This window comes from Zootoca vivipara, chromosome 1, assembly GCF_963506605.1.
Source record: "Zootoca vivipara chromosome 1, rZooViv1.1, whole genome shotgun sequence".
NCBI lineage: Eukaryota > Metazoa > Chordata > Lepidosauria > Squamata > Lacertidae > Zootoca > Zootoca vivipara.
In genome coordinates, this window is record NC_083276.1 from 68,397,641 (window position 1) to 68,415,238 (window position 17,598).

Here is a 17,598-nt window from a genome sequence, read left to right on the forward strand (position 1 = left end):
ATTATTATTAATTATTATATATATTATATCATCCCAGCCTTTAATACCTCTGGTTTACATGGGATGTAATAATACATATATGTAAACATCAACAACAGCAAAAAAACACCCAAACCTGCCAGACTTACCTGTTTGGTGGGGTTTTTTTTGCATTTAGGTTTATGTTTAAACCAAGTTGCTGTTGCTGAATTATGTGGAATAGAAGCTGCTGAAATGCACTCCTGAGCAGCTACTGAAATAGTGAGAGATCTCATATCCTTGCTGGTGGACATCTTTGTCTACCAGGGGCAGCTGGGACTGCATTGCACAGTTACATGGTTGATGGAATGCAAGCAATACCCACTATAGGTCAGTGGCAAAATAGACATTCTACCCCTTCATCCCACAAAGCATGAGCCATAACTGGCTATGTCCTACTGCCTTTTCAGAGTGCCAGAGGGGACAGGGGGACTGACTGTGAGAACTTTTCCTTTATAAGGAAAAGATTCCAGTGTAAAGGAAGGTTGAATCAATCCAGTGGTAGATAAGTGATTCTGCTTGATAGGAGAGGAAGAGGCTTTCCTTTCTCTTAAGCATGCCCATTGAAATGAAGCAACAGAATACTGCCATTGTCCATTTCCATGAAGCTACATGACCTAAGCATTTGGTAAGGAGAGTTATTTTAAACTCCTAGTTTTAAGACCATGAGTAAATCCTTCACGCAGAAATGAAACTGGATCCCTGATTAGAGGCTGCAGTGAATGAAAGTTTAATAGAGACCCTGGGGGCAATAACTTGAAAGTGGTAGTTTTAAATCAGGGAGTTTCCACTGAGTCTGTGGTTAGTCAGTAAGGCCCGACTGGGTTTAACACAGTGAAAATGTGTATAGGTTTGCAAAGTTGGCAAAGATAAATATAGAATGAAGCCATTCTTTAATAAACCAAAACATTTTTTAAAAAAGAAAACAAACCAGGAGGCCAGCCTTTATAGTGTGCAGTCTTCAACTAAAGTGTGTGTTGAGATAATACAACCAGAAGTATCTAAATGGCCAATGGAAGTACAGTGGTACCTCGGTTTAAGTACACAATTGGTTCCGGAAGTCTGTACTTAACCTGAAGCGTACTTAACCTGAAGCGAACTTTCCCATTGAAAGTAATGGAAAGTGGATTAATCTGTTCCAGACTGGTCCACGGAGTACTCAACCTGAAGCGTACTTACCCGAGGTATGAGTGTAATTGGTTTCGGAAGTCCGTACTTAACCTGAAGCGTACTTAACCTGAAGCGAACTTTCCCATTGAAAGTAATGGAAAGTGGATTAATCCGTTCCAGCCAGGTCCGCAGAGTACTTAAACTGAAAATACTCAAACCGAGGCATACTTAAACCGAGGTATGACTGTAAATATAACATAGCTTGGGGAAAAGCAGAAACATGGACCAATGGAAAATTCTGTGTATAGGTAAATGTGAAAGAAAAGTAACTTCAGATAAATTGTGCACATCTCATGAACATCCATCCCCATGAATCATTGATTCACATTTTGAGTTGATTGAAGTTTTTCAGAAGTTAAACTGTTTTCAGGTCAGTGAATGGATTATTTTATTTGCAACCAACCCGCCTTAACCTAATGTCTTGAATCTGTGGTTGCTGATACCCAGAAGAAATGGACTGAGACACAACCTCTTCTACTTGATGTAAATAGCTCAAACACTGCTGAATTAGGCATTTTTTATGCCTTTTATCCTTTCCTAATCTTGGCAAAGTTTGTGCTAGAATCCACAGCGTTTTGCTTTAAATTGTGTATCCATCACATAACAAGTTATCTGATTCTCATAGTACTTCCCAAATACATACTATACTTTTGAAATGCTGATGCTCCACTCATCAGCTCATTCAAGTTGATGATATGGGTCTAAGCTCTCTCCTTTTCACAAATGGTCTTGTAGCAAGCTCCAGAGATGAAACTGCTGTAGCATCTGAAGAAGAAGCCATCCTGGTGATGCTGTTGGTGGGCAAAGTCTACAGAACAGTAGCACATTCCCCCATTTCTGTAGCTTCCTTCTTATGGAGATTCAGTTGTCCCCTACATTGTTGACACTAAGACAGGCATAGGCAAACTCGGCCCTCCAGATGTTTTGGGACTACAACTCCTATCATCCCTGACCACTGGTCCTGTTAGCTAGGGGATGATGGGAGTTGTAGTCCCAGAGCTTTCCGTAGAAGTAGAAATGGGTTTTCTGTGTGCTCTATTGCAATTGTTGATGAATTTTACTTGTTTAAATAGTTTTATGTTGCTTTTAACAGTTTTGTTAGCTGCCCTGGACTCCATTAGGAGGAAGGGCTGGATGGAAATACAATAAAGAAACATTCTTTCATTTCTCTTTTTTAAATTGTTCATAAATAAAGATAGAAACACTTAATCAATGATTAAATAAGCTTTCAACTTCAGCAACTTAGTAGATTTTACATTTATTTTACTTTTCAAATAAAGCATTCTTTAACTAGTCAAGCAAAGGGTATACAGTATGTTGTTATTTAATTGTAGTATTTCAGAATGTGCTGCTCCCACTTAATAGCTTTCAGTAGATGAGTGCAAGACAACCCCCCCCCCCCAAATGCAAAACTAAACAAGTCTCTATTCAGCATTTGAAGTGTTTGTTTGAGTTCAGTGAACTTTACCAAAGTACCTGCTTGAATGATGTCTCCATTGGTTTCTGAATGGCACAAAGAAGTTACACTGTTAGCAGAAATCTAAAGCTGTTAATTCTCTTAATGCTTCTTAAACACCTCTTAGCTAACAGACAGATCACATGGCATGTTGAAGCTTCCAAACTCCACAAAACGCTAGAGTTTAATAAGGCTAATTTGTGATCTTCTGGGATGCAAAGAGCTTGACTGACAGCATAATAGTGATTGCCAGTTTTCATGTGGATATTTTGTGTATTCTGAAGGGTTGCAGGCATCATTGTCTTGTTAGTTTTCTCACTCTGGGAAAGGAATCAAGAAGCCAGCAGAGCAGAATAATCAAAGCCGTTGTAGGCACTCTCCTTTGTTGTCCAAAGCTGCAGCCTTAGAAGGAGTCTATCTGAACCATAAATAGAGGTGTTAAGAAGACAGCATGCCTAATTAAAATGTTACAGAGCCTTCAGAGGCCATGTTGTCAGTTCACATTGGTCTTCTTGGAATAATAATGTGGCTGCAGAACAGAGTTGGGCGAAATCCTGTGAGGAGCAATTCTGCAGATCAATCTATATGCTTACCTTCAAACCAAGGCATTTCCTGCCTGATTGACAGTTTTAATTGTTGTTAACTTGTCCTAGGACCTTAGGGTGAAGATAACAAATTGTAGTAGTAATAGTAGTACCGGTAGTAGTAGTAGCAGCAGCGATAACAATCATAATAAAAACTACCCATTTAATCTTTCTTTCAGGAGCTTTCGATGTAAAAAAGTCCATTCTTGAGATTGGGGGCGGGGCACAGGGAATATTCCCCCTTTTCAGCATTTCATCCAAGCAAACAACTGCCATACCTACATAACAGAAGATGGAGATGCTATGCATCCAAGTGGCAGAATTCATTCTCTGCCTCTCTCATACATGCATGTGCACACAAAATGGAGCCCCCAACACTTCAGGGGTTTTTTTTTTTGAAGAAAATAACAATTGGGCAAAGGTGCATTTTAAACAGGCATTAACAGGGTATTCAGAAAGTTGTGGGTGGGTTTGGAAGTCAACATATGAATTGCCTTTAAGTAATGCCATACACTCTGACGCCATACCTCTGATGCTTACACAACCACAATGTCATCTGTTACAATAATCATTCTATCTGGGCCAAGAATGCTTGTTTTCCAGCAACACAACAGCAAACATAAGCAAACAAACAAAACTCAGCAACACCCAGTTGCAGTTTTTCCACCAGTTGGTAACACACACTTCTAGGTACCACCGCAGCTGAAAGGCTTTGCTACAGCAGTAAGTTCAAATGCAAAAACAGAAGCTTATGTATGCAATGCAGTTAGATATTATTCCTCTGTGGTAGGTCTGCCTCTGAAACATAAAATCAAGGGGGAGGCGGCAGCATCTACTGTGGCCAAAGGAACTAATACCAGGACACCTACTGAAACCCACATTTCTGCTGTAGTGGTGTCCAAACTTTTTTCAAAGAGGGCCAGATTTGATGAAGTGAAGGGCCGTGGGAGCCGACCAAAGGGCCAACTGAAGTTGTAGACCTTTTTTTTTTAGGAATGATGTTGAGATTTTGGGGGGATTTTTACCCCAGGAAATAAACTGCCACAGGGGCCGGATTAAACAGACCAGCGGGCCGGATTAGGCCCCGAGACAGACTTTGGACATGCCTGCTGTAGTCCACACATACCCCTGATGCAACATTAATGTACATTAATATTAAAACACTGCAGAAACCCTTGTAATGTGCAGGCAGTGAATGATGAACATGCAGGTATTCCTTGGCAGGTGAATAGATATGGAAAGGGTTTTCTGAGTGTAAAAAGGGAAAGTTGACCTGAGGGGACAAGAATTTTTTTTATGGCTCTTGGCAGGGACCTTTATTTTTAGAAAGGGGTAGGTTCTGATATTGAGTTTGTTCTACAGCCTGAAGCAAGGGATTCGGCCAGTAAAACTGTCTGAGCATTTATTTAAAACCAGTAGTGGCCTATTATTGCTACCTAGATTTATTTTTATACTAGCTAGTAAAATGTTAGTATAGTATAGGTTAATCACATGCAAGCATAGGTTAATCACAGTACAATTCAGTATTTAAAACACCAAAGAAGGCTATAGATTGCTGCTAATTAGTGGCACACTGAAAGAGGGTCTTTTAAAACTGTTACCCAGGGAATGATTATTCATCGTTTAATTGACTTCAGGTTTTGGCAGCATGATTTTGGAAGACAATCCCTGTTTCCTCCAGGTAACTGGGTGTTAGAGTGTGAACAGCTTGCAACTGTTGGAGACAAACCACAAAATGGTTTTATGAGGTGTCTGGAAGGGGCAAGGAAGTCAGCTAATGGGACATTACCGGTATTCATTGTCATCAAGAACACATTGGTTTGTAGTGAATTCTGGTCAGCCATTGCTATGTGGAGCATAGATACCTGAATCACAGGAAATTAAATTTAATATTTAGTAATGGTTCCATTAAAATAAATAATATTTAATAGACATGTAAAAGAAATTAGATCACAAAAAAGGTTTAACTACAGTGGTGACTCGCTAGACGAAAATTTCGCTAGACGAAAGGATTTTCTGATCGGAGGTTGCCTCGCTATACGACAAGGTTTTCTATGGCCACCGCTTCGTCTTGCAAAACTTGATTAAGTTTCAATGCATTCCTATGGGAAACCGCAACTCGCTAGACGAAAAATTCGTTACACGAATTGACCCGTGGAACAAATTAATTTCGTCTAGCGAGGCACCACTGTACTTTAAAACAATTTCTCTAACCTCTCCCTCAGCACCATAGCTGGGTATGAGTCCAGGTGGGATGTGGTTGCCCCGGTCAGCAATCTGGCTGCAGCTCTTTGAGCCGGTTGAAGTTTCTGAGCACTTTTCAAAGGCAGCCCCATTACAGTACAGTAATACCTCGGGTTACGAACGCGATCCGTTCCGGATCGCAGTTCGTAAACTGAAGCGACCCGAAGCGCCATTTTGCGCATGCGCAAAGCGTGGTTTTTGTGATTTATGCGCTTTGCGCATGCGCAGGCCGCGTGCGCCACTTCTGCGCACACGCGCGGGGCGAAAACACTTCCGGGGTTGCGCAGTTCGTAACCCGAACTGTTCGCAAACCGAGGTGTTCGTAACCCGAGGTACGACTGTAATCCAAATGGGATGTAATTAAGGCATGTGTCACAGAGGCCAAATCAGACAACTCAAGGGACGGGATGAACTGGTGCACTAGCTTTAATTTCAGAGAGCTAGACATTCAGGGCTGAGTGCAGAAGTACACCCAAACTGCAAACTTGTGTCTTCAGGGGGAGTGTTACCCTGTGTTATCTAGCATAGCACACAGAAAAATATTAAGTGGTGGTGTTGCATATTCAGGTTTTACTCTTGCTGTACAAATATCCAGGATTCTTTGTTTGAATAAGATAGATTGTTTCAAGGCCATCTGGTACTTATTTAAATAGTTCGCGTCTAGAATGCGTCACCTATTTAAACAGTTTTTTTGTCTAGAATGTGTCATCTGCATTTAAAGTCACAAAGAACACTGATGCACCCTCTTGTTTTTGCAGAAGGTATGAGCTGTATGAATAAAAATCATGGCTGTGCCCATATCTGCAAAGAAGCACCGAAAGGAGGAGTGGCCTGTGAATGCAGACCTGGATTTGAACTGGCCAGAAACCAGAGAGGCTGCATTTGTATGCAACATTCTACACTTACTTACAGTTTCTCAAGGCGAACAAGTAGAGTTATGGCATTCCTGTAGCTGATAGTTAATGTGGGGCTTCGTTTGCAGGCATGATGCTATCTAAAATTCAGTTTGGTGGGATAAGGTATTAAACTAGTAGATATTCAACATGGCACTGTACAAAAACATCATTTCAGCTCTCAAAACCTTTAGAGATTATGATGAAATGGCTGTTTTAATTAATAGCAGTTACTAGAACAGTATCTTTACAGCCAGGCTCACCACAAGACAGCAGCCTGGTTCTGCCTGTTGGGAATTCTTAAGCCCAGCCTACTCTCCCACCCCAAAGAACAACCTATAAGCAGATAAAGCTGGAAGGAAGCACAATTTTTCACAGTCACCCACATACACTCACACAGAAAGGGGAACTGCTGGTCATCTTTCTCTATCCTTTGTTTATGCTTGGTTCTCTCACTGCCTGAAGACTTTTTCTAGCCCACCTACTTCCCGGCTCCTAGGGAAACTGTGGGCTGTTCTCGGAGTTTTCTATGGTCCGTTACTGTAAAAATATCAGAGCTCCTTGAGGCACTTTTAAAGAAAGAACAGATTTAAGGTGCATGCAATGAAGTTCTGCAGCAGACCATGGCACCAAAATTCTCGTAGTCTTTAATGCACTGCAATATTTTATCGCTGAAAGAAGTTAGTGTTGAGTTTTGACTACTGTATATTCCTGCGTATAAGACTACTTTTTAACCCAGGAAAATCTTCTCAAAAGTCAGGGGTCGTCTTATACGGCGAGTGTATCCCAAACTCAATATTTTAACTGGAAAAGTTGGGGTTGTCTTATACACCCAGTCGTCTTATACGCTGGAATATGCAGCTCTTGATCAGAGCTGCTTTCTGGCAATGGATTTTCCCCACATATAAAATTAGGAGCTACCTGTGTTCAGCTTTGAATTCAGATACATTGTTGTTAAGGTGAACTTCTGATCAGATTAGCTGTTTAGCTGTGTTAAACTACTATTCTTGGATCAAATATTCCTGGAAATGTCACCTGCTGAATTAGCATGATAGTTGTTTTTCATTGGTTCATCAATTATGAACCATTTAAATGAAATCAATTAAAATGTAAGACTAGTATAATTAATTTGATTTCATTTAATGGATTTAAATTGCTTCATCAATTATGAACTATTTAAATAAAAACAATTTAAATGTAAAACTAGTATAGTATAATTAATTTAATTTTGTTAAATTAATTTAAATTGTTAAGTAAGTTAAAAGCAGGCATGTCAATGAGTGTTTAATTTGTTTGTTGCCCGTGGTTATAATTAACTTTGGTTTGGTAATTGTGTCAAAGTACATACACAACAGATGAAATTCTTGATAAAATAGTTCATAGGAATGCCAAATGCATGGAGGGCAAAGATATAATATTCAAGATACAGTCTCCCTGAGCTGCAGATTTCCATAGGCGTTGCAAATGCTTCTGAAACTCAGTTTTATGTCTTCTTTTTAGTGACTTGCAACCATGGGAATGGTGGTTGCCAGCATACATGTGAAGATGCTGATGATGGACCTGTTTGTGGGTGTCATCAAGAATACATGCTGCATTCCAATGGAAAAACTTGCCTTGGTATGTAAGCACTTGAATTCTTTTCAGTTAGACAAAATATATATGACATCAGCCTTTAGCCATCTCTGTGTATTTTGCTCAGAAATGGCTGGCTGGTCAAACTGTACCTTTCAAAGTGAGAACCATGCCCCACATCTGATTAGGCAACTTTGAATGGTTGGTTTTGGAAGGAAAGGGGGTCTGTTTATAACAAAAAACAACAACAATATGTTGATCCTCCAGACTCCAATTGAGAAAAGAACTTTGCTGGAGTTATATTTTCTCCCTTTTGTTTTCCTTTAAAATATTTCTCAGTAGCAGTTGCAGAGTTTTCATTGGCTTTACTGGTGTTTTCATTGGTGTTTGTATAACATAAGAAGCTGCTTTCAACCAAGTCAGACTTGTCCAGTATTGCTTGCACTGACTGGCAGCAGCTCTCCAGAGTTTCAGGCAGGGGACCTTCCCAGCCCTTGCTGGCGATGCCTGGGATTGAACCTGAGACCTTCTGTGGGCAAAACAGACACTCTATCCTTGAGCTACAACCCTTTCCTTAGAAAATTACCTTACCTAAACCACTTTGTGATGAAGATGTAAATTGTGCCTTGGCTAGACTATACATCACACTGCTCTTCTGCATTCAGTCCTGCATTAACAGTGTTCTCAATGTGAGTCAAATGGAAGGAGAGAGACTCAAAGGATACTTTTAAACGTGGAAACATTCTTTTTAAAAAAGTGTTATTCATTTTGAACAAGGTATACTCTTCAATTGCTATATTCCAGTTATGCATCTCATCCCACTAAGTAATGATGATGCATGTAGGTCCAATTATGATACTATTTTTCTTTCGCTTTTAAAGAGAGAGAGGAAGCTACAACTGAGCTCTCTGAAAGCAATGCAACAGCGGGAGCTGATGTAGACAAGCGGGTGAAACGGCGACTGCTCATGGGTAAGAAGTGCTCTAGTCTGATAGTTTACACTGATAACTTACCAAACCTTCCTTTGTGAAATACCATTTTCCCAGTTCTTTTACCCATTCTACTGAATAAAGTCAATGGAAATTTTTCCTGCTTTCCCACGCTGGTACAGTTTAGCGTGGGAAATTCTCGGCAAGACTGTTCAATATTCTGTTGAACCGTGTATCATGTTTTTTCCCTTTGTCAAGTATCTCACAGATTCATGCAAATGCAGTTATGCATTCACACAGGGGATTATACCTTTCCTACTTGTGCTAAGTTTGAAATCTGTAGTAGCATATAGAATTATCTTTATGAAAGGAGGTTATTGGCAATTTAAGAGAGAATCCCCCCCCCAAGTCATGCCATGAGGCTAAGGATGTAGAATCATGTACAATGAGGAATGATCAAGCACCCTTGATTTAAATGGAATTCTATTGAAATAAAATAGGACTTGCCTTCAAATATTGTGCTTTAGGAAGCGTCCCAGACAAGGAGACTTTGTAAAGAAGCAGAGGATACAGTCCTAAGACTGTGATTTGAATCCATTCCACTTTCCGGTCTGCTGGTCTGCCTCGGGGGGGGGGGGGAGGAATAGCCATATTTTGGGCCATAGCTGCAGTTCTGTACAAAGGCCAGGAATTGAGTTCACATTAATTTAAATTTCAAGCCTATTCATCTATTCTGCAGCATATGAGAATCCATATCTTAATTTAAAGACCTTAAAATGTTATTTTCCTAATTAAGGCATGTTCTTTCTCTTAATTTGCTCCAAAAAAACCTGTGGCCTGCTGAGGATAATGTGGTTAAGCACACCCTCTTCTTCAATACATCCATTCACCTTCACTTGACTTAGAGTGCAATAGATCAAGTGCTCTTTTACATTTGAGTGAACAGGGTGCACCTTCTGGCATGGAAACATGAAGCCTGAGTCCATATCCTTTGGTGAATGTAGTCAGTTGTCCATCCCACAGGATCTTATGCAGGCATCATGCCTTCACATAGTGAAGTGAAGAGCGGGATGAGCTCCCTGGCCCTACCCTCCCTGTAATATCTCCCATTGCCTGATCAGGAGTCTAAATTACAAAGTGCCTGACATGAGCATAATAGGTTCCCCACTGCAGTCCTTTGCCCTCCAAAATGTGGAGGATGGCAGGACCAGCAACGGGGACCCAGCAGATGGGGTTGAGCCAGTGAGCATGGCTTTGCTTTCCCCCTTCTTTACATTTGGCTACAGTTGTTACATCTTCTATTAAATTTTTTTGAAGCTATAATTTAAGTTTGCTGTAACAAAGTTGTTCATATATTAATTTAAAATTGGCAAGTTAGAATGGAAGTAATTGAGTTAGAAAAGATCAAATACCACATGCTGCTTTTAAATTCTATTTTAGTTTTTCCTTCTGCAAATGCCAGATTTTATTTCCTTTCCTTAGAAACATGTGCAGTAAATAATGGTGGCTGTGATCGCACTTGTAAAGACACCTCAACAGGTGTTCATTGCAGCTGTCCTCTTGGATTTACCCTTCAGTTTGATGGGAAGACATGCAAAGGTAGAGTTTAGACCTCTTTTTTTGCAATGTGCATATAGAAATTGCTGCTTTTGCAGCATCCCAATGAAAACCTTGCCATTTGTAAATTATTAAGAAAACAAGCAAAAATTTTGAAATGGGAAGTCAGCTGTAATTTGCATATGGTCCTTTAAATAGTCTCCACTTTCAAACAGTTAGAAATGGGTGTTTAGGGAGTTCATATAGGGAGACGCACAGGTCTAAAATACATAGTAAACATAACCCAGAATTGGCAATTGGCTGGGGGCTCTTGGGCATGTGCATCGCATTGTCTGACTTTTCTTCCATCCATGTAGAACCAAAATGGGTTGCAAGAAGAAGGTGTAAGAATGAACTACCCACCTTCCATAATTTAATTTATGACACTATAAGTATCAGGCAAACCAATATGTCACAAAACAATGTGCAAGGTTTTTTTAAGTTCCCCTTAACCTCTTGTTTCTGCATGTGTCACTGGTTCTGTGGGCACCTCCTCTTGAGGGCAGATAAATCTGCTTCCTCTGTGCCCCAGGAGTCACAAAACGATCCTGCCATACTTAATTCAGCAGAGTTGCCCAGCCGTATCAGAGGCTGATAGACCAGAACAGAGAATCATTGAGAATTGTCACAGGCAGCCTCCTTTGTAGCTATGCATTCTTGCCTCATAGGAACCTTTAATAAATTAACTTTATTTCTCCTGGTACTTTAGTGTACAGGTTTAATCAGTGGGAATCTGACTTAAGTCCAGTGTGATAGTACTTTTAAAACTATTTTTAAACAACAACAGCAACAATAACAACAATTCATTATTTGTACCCCACCCATCTGACTGGGTTGCCCCAGCGGGCCCAGCCACTCTGGGCGGCTTCCAGCATATATAAAAGCATAATAAAACTTGAAAGCTTCCCTATATGGGGCTGCCTTCAGATATTTCCTGAATGTTATATAATTTAAATATTAAAATGTTATATAATTACAGTACTCAAAACTAGAATTCTTGTGGCCTAGCAGGGTTTTGTTTTTTGTTTTATAAAGATAGAGAATCTACAGTAATGGTTGCTGTATAAGGAGTTGGGAGGAGCACTCAGAAAATCATTGATATTTACGGTATTTACCTGTTTTAGGATCTGTCAAGAAAAGGAAATCAATCTTTGTATCCTTTGTTTCTTTATTTACAGATATTGATGAATGTCAGGCCAGTAACGGTGGATGTGATCACTTTTGCAGAAACACAATTGGTAGTTTTGATTGCAGCTGCAAAAAAGGCTTTAAATTATTAACTGATGAAAAGTCTTGTCAAGGTATGTGCAGGGGCAAGCAATAAAAATATAAATATGTTTGGAACAGTTTGAGCATGTAGATAGTAATGAGGTGCTAATGAATTCCAGAAATAATGTTCTGGAGTTGAATTTATTTCCTGACTCAGCTTCTGTCAGGTTTAGTAAGTGCATTAATCCATTTTTTAGACAACCATTTATGAAGACAATGAATTCCGCAAAGCAGAACTGATCACCAAGAACCCAAAACTCAATCCACTGTTCTTTATCTTTTGGTGGTTGTTTTTTTTTCAAAGATAAGATGTAGCATGACAAATAAGAAATGTAAAATTTATGAGAGTTCAAGTGAAAGTACCATTTGGATACGATTTGTTTTAGTATTAAGCCTCTCATCTTTCCACCTAATCTGTTTACCAACCACATTCTTGCTGGAATGATCAGTAGTTAGCTCATTACAGTATTTAATTAAAATTTTGCTACTGTTCAAATTTGTGTTTGAAGTAGGCTATTTTTTTTCCTAAGACAAATAACAAAATGTTAACAGTTTAAAAACCTACACAAGTGCTAGTTGAATACAGTATTTTGTGCACCTACCTATTATTCGTTTTTCTACCCATTACTTAACTTTTAATCCCTGAAGTCAGCCTCCATCTGGGTGTTGTCTATGTACAATGTTCACCTTCTGGCCTCCATATGACTGGGTTATTTCTAGAAAATGTAAAAGGTAAAGTGAAAAGGTAAAGGGTCCCTGGACGGTTAAGTCCAGTCGAATTCCATTATGGGGTGCGGCACTCATCTCTCTTCAGGCTGAGGGAGCCAGCGTTTGTCCACAGACAGCTTTCCGGGTCTTGTGGCCAGCATGACTAAACTGCACCTGGCACATTGGGACACCATGAGGAGTGCCAGAGCGCATGGAAACACTGTTATCTTCCTGCCACAGCAGTACCTATTTATCTACTCGCGCTAGTATGATTTTTCGAACTGCTAGGTTGTCAGGAGCTGGGACAGAGCAACGGGAGCTCACCCCGTCACACATATTCGAACCACCAACCTTACGATTGGCAAGTCCAAGAGGCTCAGTGGTTTAGACCACAGCGCCACCCACGTCCCGTTATTTCTAGGACAATGATTTCAGTATTAAATGTTATATAGCAGTTGTATTAAGTACCAACAAGATGGTGTATTCGGGATAAACCAAGGCATTCCACAAAAAATGTATGGTTAAAATGGAAAGAGCCACTTCTAGGGGGTGGTTGGGATTAGAGAACTGATAGGGGAGGGGGTACTTTACCACTTTCCCTGTGCCTTTTTCCATTTTCCCAAATTTCCTCTGGAGCAGTGACCTCCTTTTTAAAGTCAAGAAAATATTTATTAAAATCTGTGTTGGAGTTTTAAGAGGCAGTGTGGAGAGTGGAAATAGCAGGTGAGAAAAGGCACACCTTCACAACTATTTCAATCTCACCTCCCCACACCTGCCTCCAAACTGTCTTTTTCATCTTTTAAAGGACAATCAGAATGATGTTACATGCATCTGTGTGTAATGTTTAGTTTGGCCCTTGCGATGCAATAAATACTACTTTTTTCTTTTCCTCTGAGCAACTGCACCTTCCTTCCTTCCTTGCTGTCACCTCCCTACTTGGATTATTAGGAAGGTTGGTTGGCTAGGGAAAGTTTCTAAAGAACCTCAAGTTCCAACACCTCTATTTTTAGAAAATACCTGCTGGCTATCAGCTTACTATATTTTGCCTGTCCAGAGATACAAAGAACCACTTTATTATTCAGCAGTCAGTGGCGTTTTAATCAGTAGACCAATGTTTTATAATGTTAAGTCAGTAGGAAAAAGAAGAAGGAAAGTTACCGTAAGTATTGCTTGATAAATATTGTTTCCTCTTTGCCTGGTCTCGGCTACCTTATAACAAAGTGTTTTCAGTGGTCTAAAAAAGCATAAGAATTCACTTGAAAAGCAGTTCTACTTTTTGGTTTGCCACATTTGATATACTAACTGCCTCATTGTGTTTTAAAATCCAGTACTTTTTTTAAAAAAAATCCAGTACTTTTCTTTTCATCCAGCTTTCCTAGTATATAAATGTCTCCTAATCATAAAGTGAAATAATGAAGTGTCGCTTTAAAAATTGCAGACATTGATGAATGTACATTTGAAAGAACATGTGACCATATATGCATCAATCATCCAGGCACTTTTGAGTGTACTTGCAACAAAGGATACACACTGTATGGCTTCACACATTGTGGAGGTGAGTGTATATACTGTATAAAGTTCTTGCTGGCATGCTTATTGCTGTGCTATCTTTAACATCAATTGGAAATGTGGGTTTTAAACCCAGTGTTGCAGATTTTTCAGATGTTTGCCTTTCTCCTTTTTGGTCAGTTTGAAGCAGAAGACTAACTGTGTATTTATCATACTTTTGCTGAAGTAACTTTTCCTTCTCACTTTTACTGGAAAGCAACTATGTCTATTAGAACAAACAGTTGCATTCCACACTTGGGTACTAAGAGAGAGGTTTTGCAGAATGGCTGCCTGCAAAACGCCCATTGATTTCAGTAGGTATTATGCACGGTAGCTACCTCCAAGGCTAGGCCCTAATTCAAAAAGGTTTCAAAAAACAGATTGTTTGTAATTTAGTTTTTTCTAACCAAAATATGTACCGGTAGATGTAGCTTTGACAAGCTGAATAAGTCATTTACAGTCTCTTATGGTTTTAAAATGTTCCTGTGGGGGAAAGCCTGGGTCTTCGAGTCATTTTATTTTGGTTCCGACATAACATTAAACCAAACCGTGACACTTTACTCAACCGCTGGCTCTTCTGCTGTGAGTTAAGTCATGGTTTGACTTAGCATGTTGTCCAAACCTAGACTTGTGGTTTGTTTTGCTCCAGACAAAGCACCCGCTCTAAGCCAATAAGAAACATTGGTTGTGGCTTGTGGTTTATCTAGAGCAAAACAAATCATGAGTCTGGATTTTGACATTTGTTATTTTGTAATATTTTAGTTTTGTATGCATTTTGTTTAGCAATGTATTTTGTTGTTTATCTTGTGCTATGCATCCTGGGTTCTTATGCCCTGGGCTCTTAGAAGAAAGGGTGATTAATAAAATAAAACGTATACATATTTAGGTTCCCCAGGCTTCAGAACTAAGCTCACTTATTTGGCCCAAAATTCTATTGAATTTTACAAGGTTACAATTAATTAAGTGTGTGTGTGTGTGTGTGTGTGTGTGTGTGTGTGTGAGAGAGAGAGAGAGAGAGAGAGAGAGAGAGAGAGAGAGAGAGAGAGAGAGAGAGAGAGAGATCTTGCCACACTTTCTATATATCAAAAGAATCCAAGAGCTCTGGCCAGGTAATGGAATAATGTTTAGAAAGTTTTAAGTTGAGAATAATAAGACAAAAACATGAATGGTACGCTTTGACCTTGAAACTATGAAACTAGAGCTGATGAAGAATAAACTGAAACAGGGCCTTGTCCTGGATTTCTAAAAACTGGATTGCTACTGGAATTTGTCTTATTATTCTCAACTTAAAACTTTCTAAACATTATTCCATTACCTGGCCCAGAGCTCTTGGATTCTTTTCATTTGATTTTCTCAACTCTGCAAGGACTCCAATTTATTTAGTATTACACTTTCTATATATACCATAGTCCAGCAGTAGCCAACTTGTGCCCTCCAGATTTTGTTGGACTCCAACTCCAATGGTCGGGGATATGGGTGGAGCTGGAATCCAGCAACATCTGGCAGGTTTCACATTGGCTACCCCCCAGCATAGTGAATGCATTATTGTACCCAGTAGTAGTTTTGCATGTACTACTCTACGCTGAGCACAGTAGGAACTGCACTAATTTTTTTGGTTAAATGTCTCTCCCCCCCCCCCCCAATTATGCTATAGATGTCAATGAGTGTAGCATCAACAATGGTGGCTGCCAGCATACCTGCGTAAACACACTGGGGGATTATGAATGCCACTGTGATGCTGGCCACAAATTACATTGGAACAAAAAGGACTGTGTTGGTAAGATTCAAGAGCCCCCAATGGTTTTTGCAACTTTGGTTTCCTGCACGTTTGAAGCAATTTTGATAACAATGATCCATTGAGCATAGGCGTGTGGATCTGCATTATCACGGCCAAAGACAGACAGTACTTTTTAAGAGCTGGAAGTGATCTGAAAGAGAGTGCACTTCTCTTATCATACATCCATGTTTCTTTCATCTCACCGTTGCATCTGGTGAACCAGGTTTTTGAAGCAGTCAAATTATCTTTTGAACCTGCTTACCATGAGGTAAAGTGTGATACTAAGAGCAGTGATCCATCTTTCAAATTACAGCCAGTCCTCTGAAAAATCTATTGTATGTCTTCAGCCTTCAGTACTATTTTGTTTCTAACTGGCCATCATGGCTGTCTGTCAAAGCTGGCTTAAAAACAAAACAGGAGATACTTTCAGGTCTTTGATGCTTTCTTTCCTGTGCTTTTAATCTGGGCTGTTTTTTCCTTTTGTGGTTGCCTGCCTTAAAAAAAAGAAAGAATATTTTATAGAAAAGGGGAAATGTTGTTTGTGCCTTCCTCCTTCACCAATATTGATTTTGTGCCATGCATAGCTTCACATTTGCATTTTAGAACCATATCTGTCATTAGTTTTCTTCTCCTGTGTGTATCTGTATTTTGCCCTATAGAAAGGTCCATGCCTGATGTCAGTTTACCCAAAATATCTCTGCACTGCATTAAGACTGATGGAAGCAATAGGTGTTTTTTAATCTGCCCCTCTGACATTCATCTGATCTCTGGTAAGTCATGCAGAACACAGTGATTATGTTGTTGTTGTTGTTGTTGTTGTTGTTGTTGTTGTTGTTGTTAAAGTAAAGAATAGAAACCCTAGGAAAATTCTGGAAATATAATTCATTAAATCATATGCCACTATCCATATGCACATTCCATAGTATTCATTTCCTGCTACATGAATTTATACCAGATTTCCCTTGTGAAAATCACTTGGCAGACGAAATATTTTAAATAAATAAATAAATATGTGTTCTAGACTTAGTGATGCATCACTAGAAACTGGATTGAGCTTCCAGGAGTATATTTCAGTAGTATTCTAGTATGTGTTTCTGTTTTATTGTATAGCTTTATGATCTGTCTCTTAGGCCTTGAAGATTCCTACAATATAAAATGTGGCAGCCCTTCTCCACTTAAGAAAAAAAAACAAAATGCCAGTGAGTCAACTGCTCTAGGTAAATTATCTGCTATATATTTTTTCCATCTTGGGCTTGGGCTGGTTTTTATCTTTTAAGGGTTCTGCTTAATTAAATAAATTGTGGTCAATTAATTTACTAATCTGCCTAAATTTGCATCTGAATAAAACAGTTATGCAGAAAACACTCTCTTTATTGTAGCAGGCACCCTCTTAGAAGAGGAATTTCCTTTTGAGGGGGGGGAAGAGGGGTGTTTTTAAAGAGGGGTGTTTTTTTAAGATGGCACTGCCAACCTTGGATTCTGCAAGTGCTTTTATTGGCAATTTTTTTGAAAAAACAATCTGCTTCCCAGTTAATCGGGGGCACTTTTTAAAAACTGATCCTAAGGTTTTTAATCAATTAACTGAATAAAGGTTGCAACCCAAGTTTTGTGCTGCTGTTTTGTTAAAAAGGGCAACCAAACTAGAGTAGCCTTTTTGTAGATTCTTGAAGACACTAGATAGTTCAGTGGCAGAGGGGAATATCTCAGCTTCATTCATAGGTATCTCTTGTAAAACCATCTCAGGTTAGCAGGGTTTGGAGCAGTCTTTGGCAGTGACTTGTGGTCAGGACGCACAATGCTGGTCTAGGTGGATCATTAGTGTGGCTTAGTGCAA

The 17,598-nt window shown here is 39.4% G+C and overlaps 1 protein-coding gene across 6 annotated transcripts in view; it reads left to right on the forward strand.

Moving 5' to 3' along the window:
* Positions 1 to 17,598, forward strand: part of SCUBE2 (signal peptide, CUB domain and EGF like domain containing 2) — a 55,499-nt gene that overhangs the window by 13,836 nt on the left and 24,065 nt on the right. For 3 of the 6 annotated variants that reach the window (XM_035119439.2, XM_035119476.2, XM_035119491.2), the window contains 9 exons: positions 6,231 to 6,356; positions 7,866 to 7,982; positions 8,819 to 8,908; positions 10,349 to 10,465; positions 11,641 to 11,763; positions 13,878 to 13,994; positions 15,642 to 15,764; positions 16,424 to 16,534; positions 16,895 to 16,981. In XM_035119439.2, coding sequence (XP_034975330.1) covers positions 6,231 to 6,356; positions 7,866 to 7,982; positions 8,819 to 8,908; positions 10,349 to 10,465; positions 11,641 to 11,763; positions 13,878 to 13,994; positions 15,642 to 15,764; positions 16,424 to 16,534; positions 16,895 to 16,981 — 1,011 coding nt within the window. The remainder of the gene's footprint in view (positions 1 to 6,230; positions 6,357 to 7,865; positions 7,983 to 8,818; positions 8,909 to 10,348; positions 10,466 to 11,640; positions 11,764 to 13,877; positions 13,995 to 15,641; positions 15,765 to 16,423; positions 16,535 to 16,894; positions 16,982 to 17,598) is intronic. The other 3 variants (XM_060275759.1, XM_060275760.1, XM_060275767.1) reach the window with 3 other exon arrangements.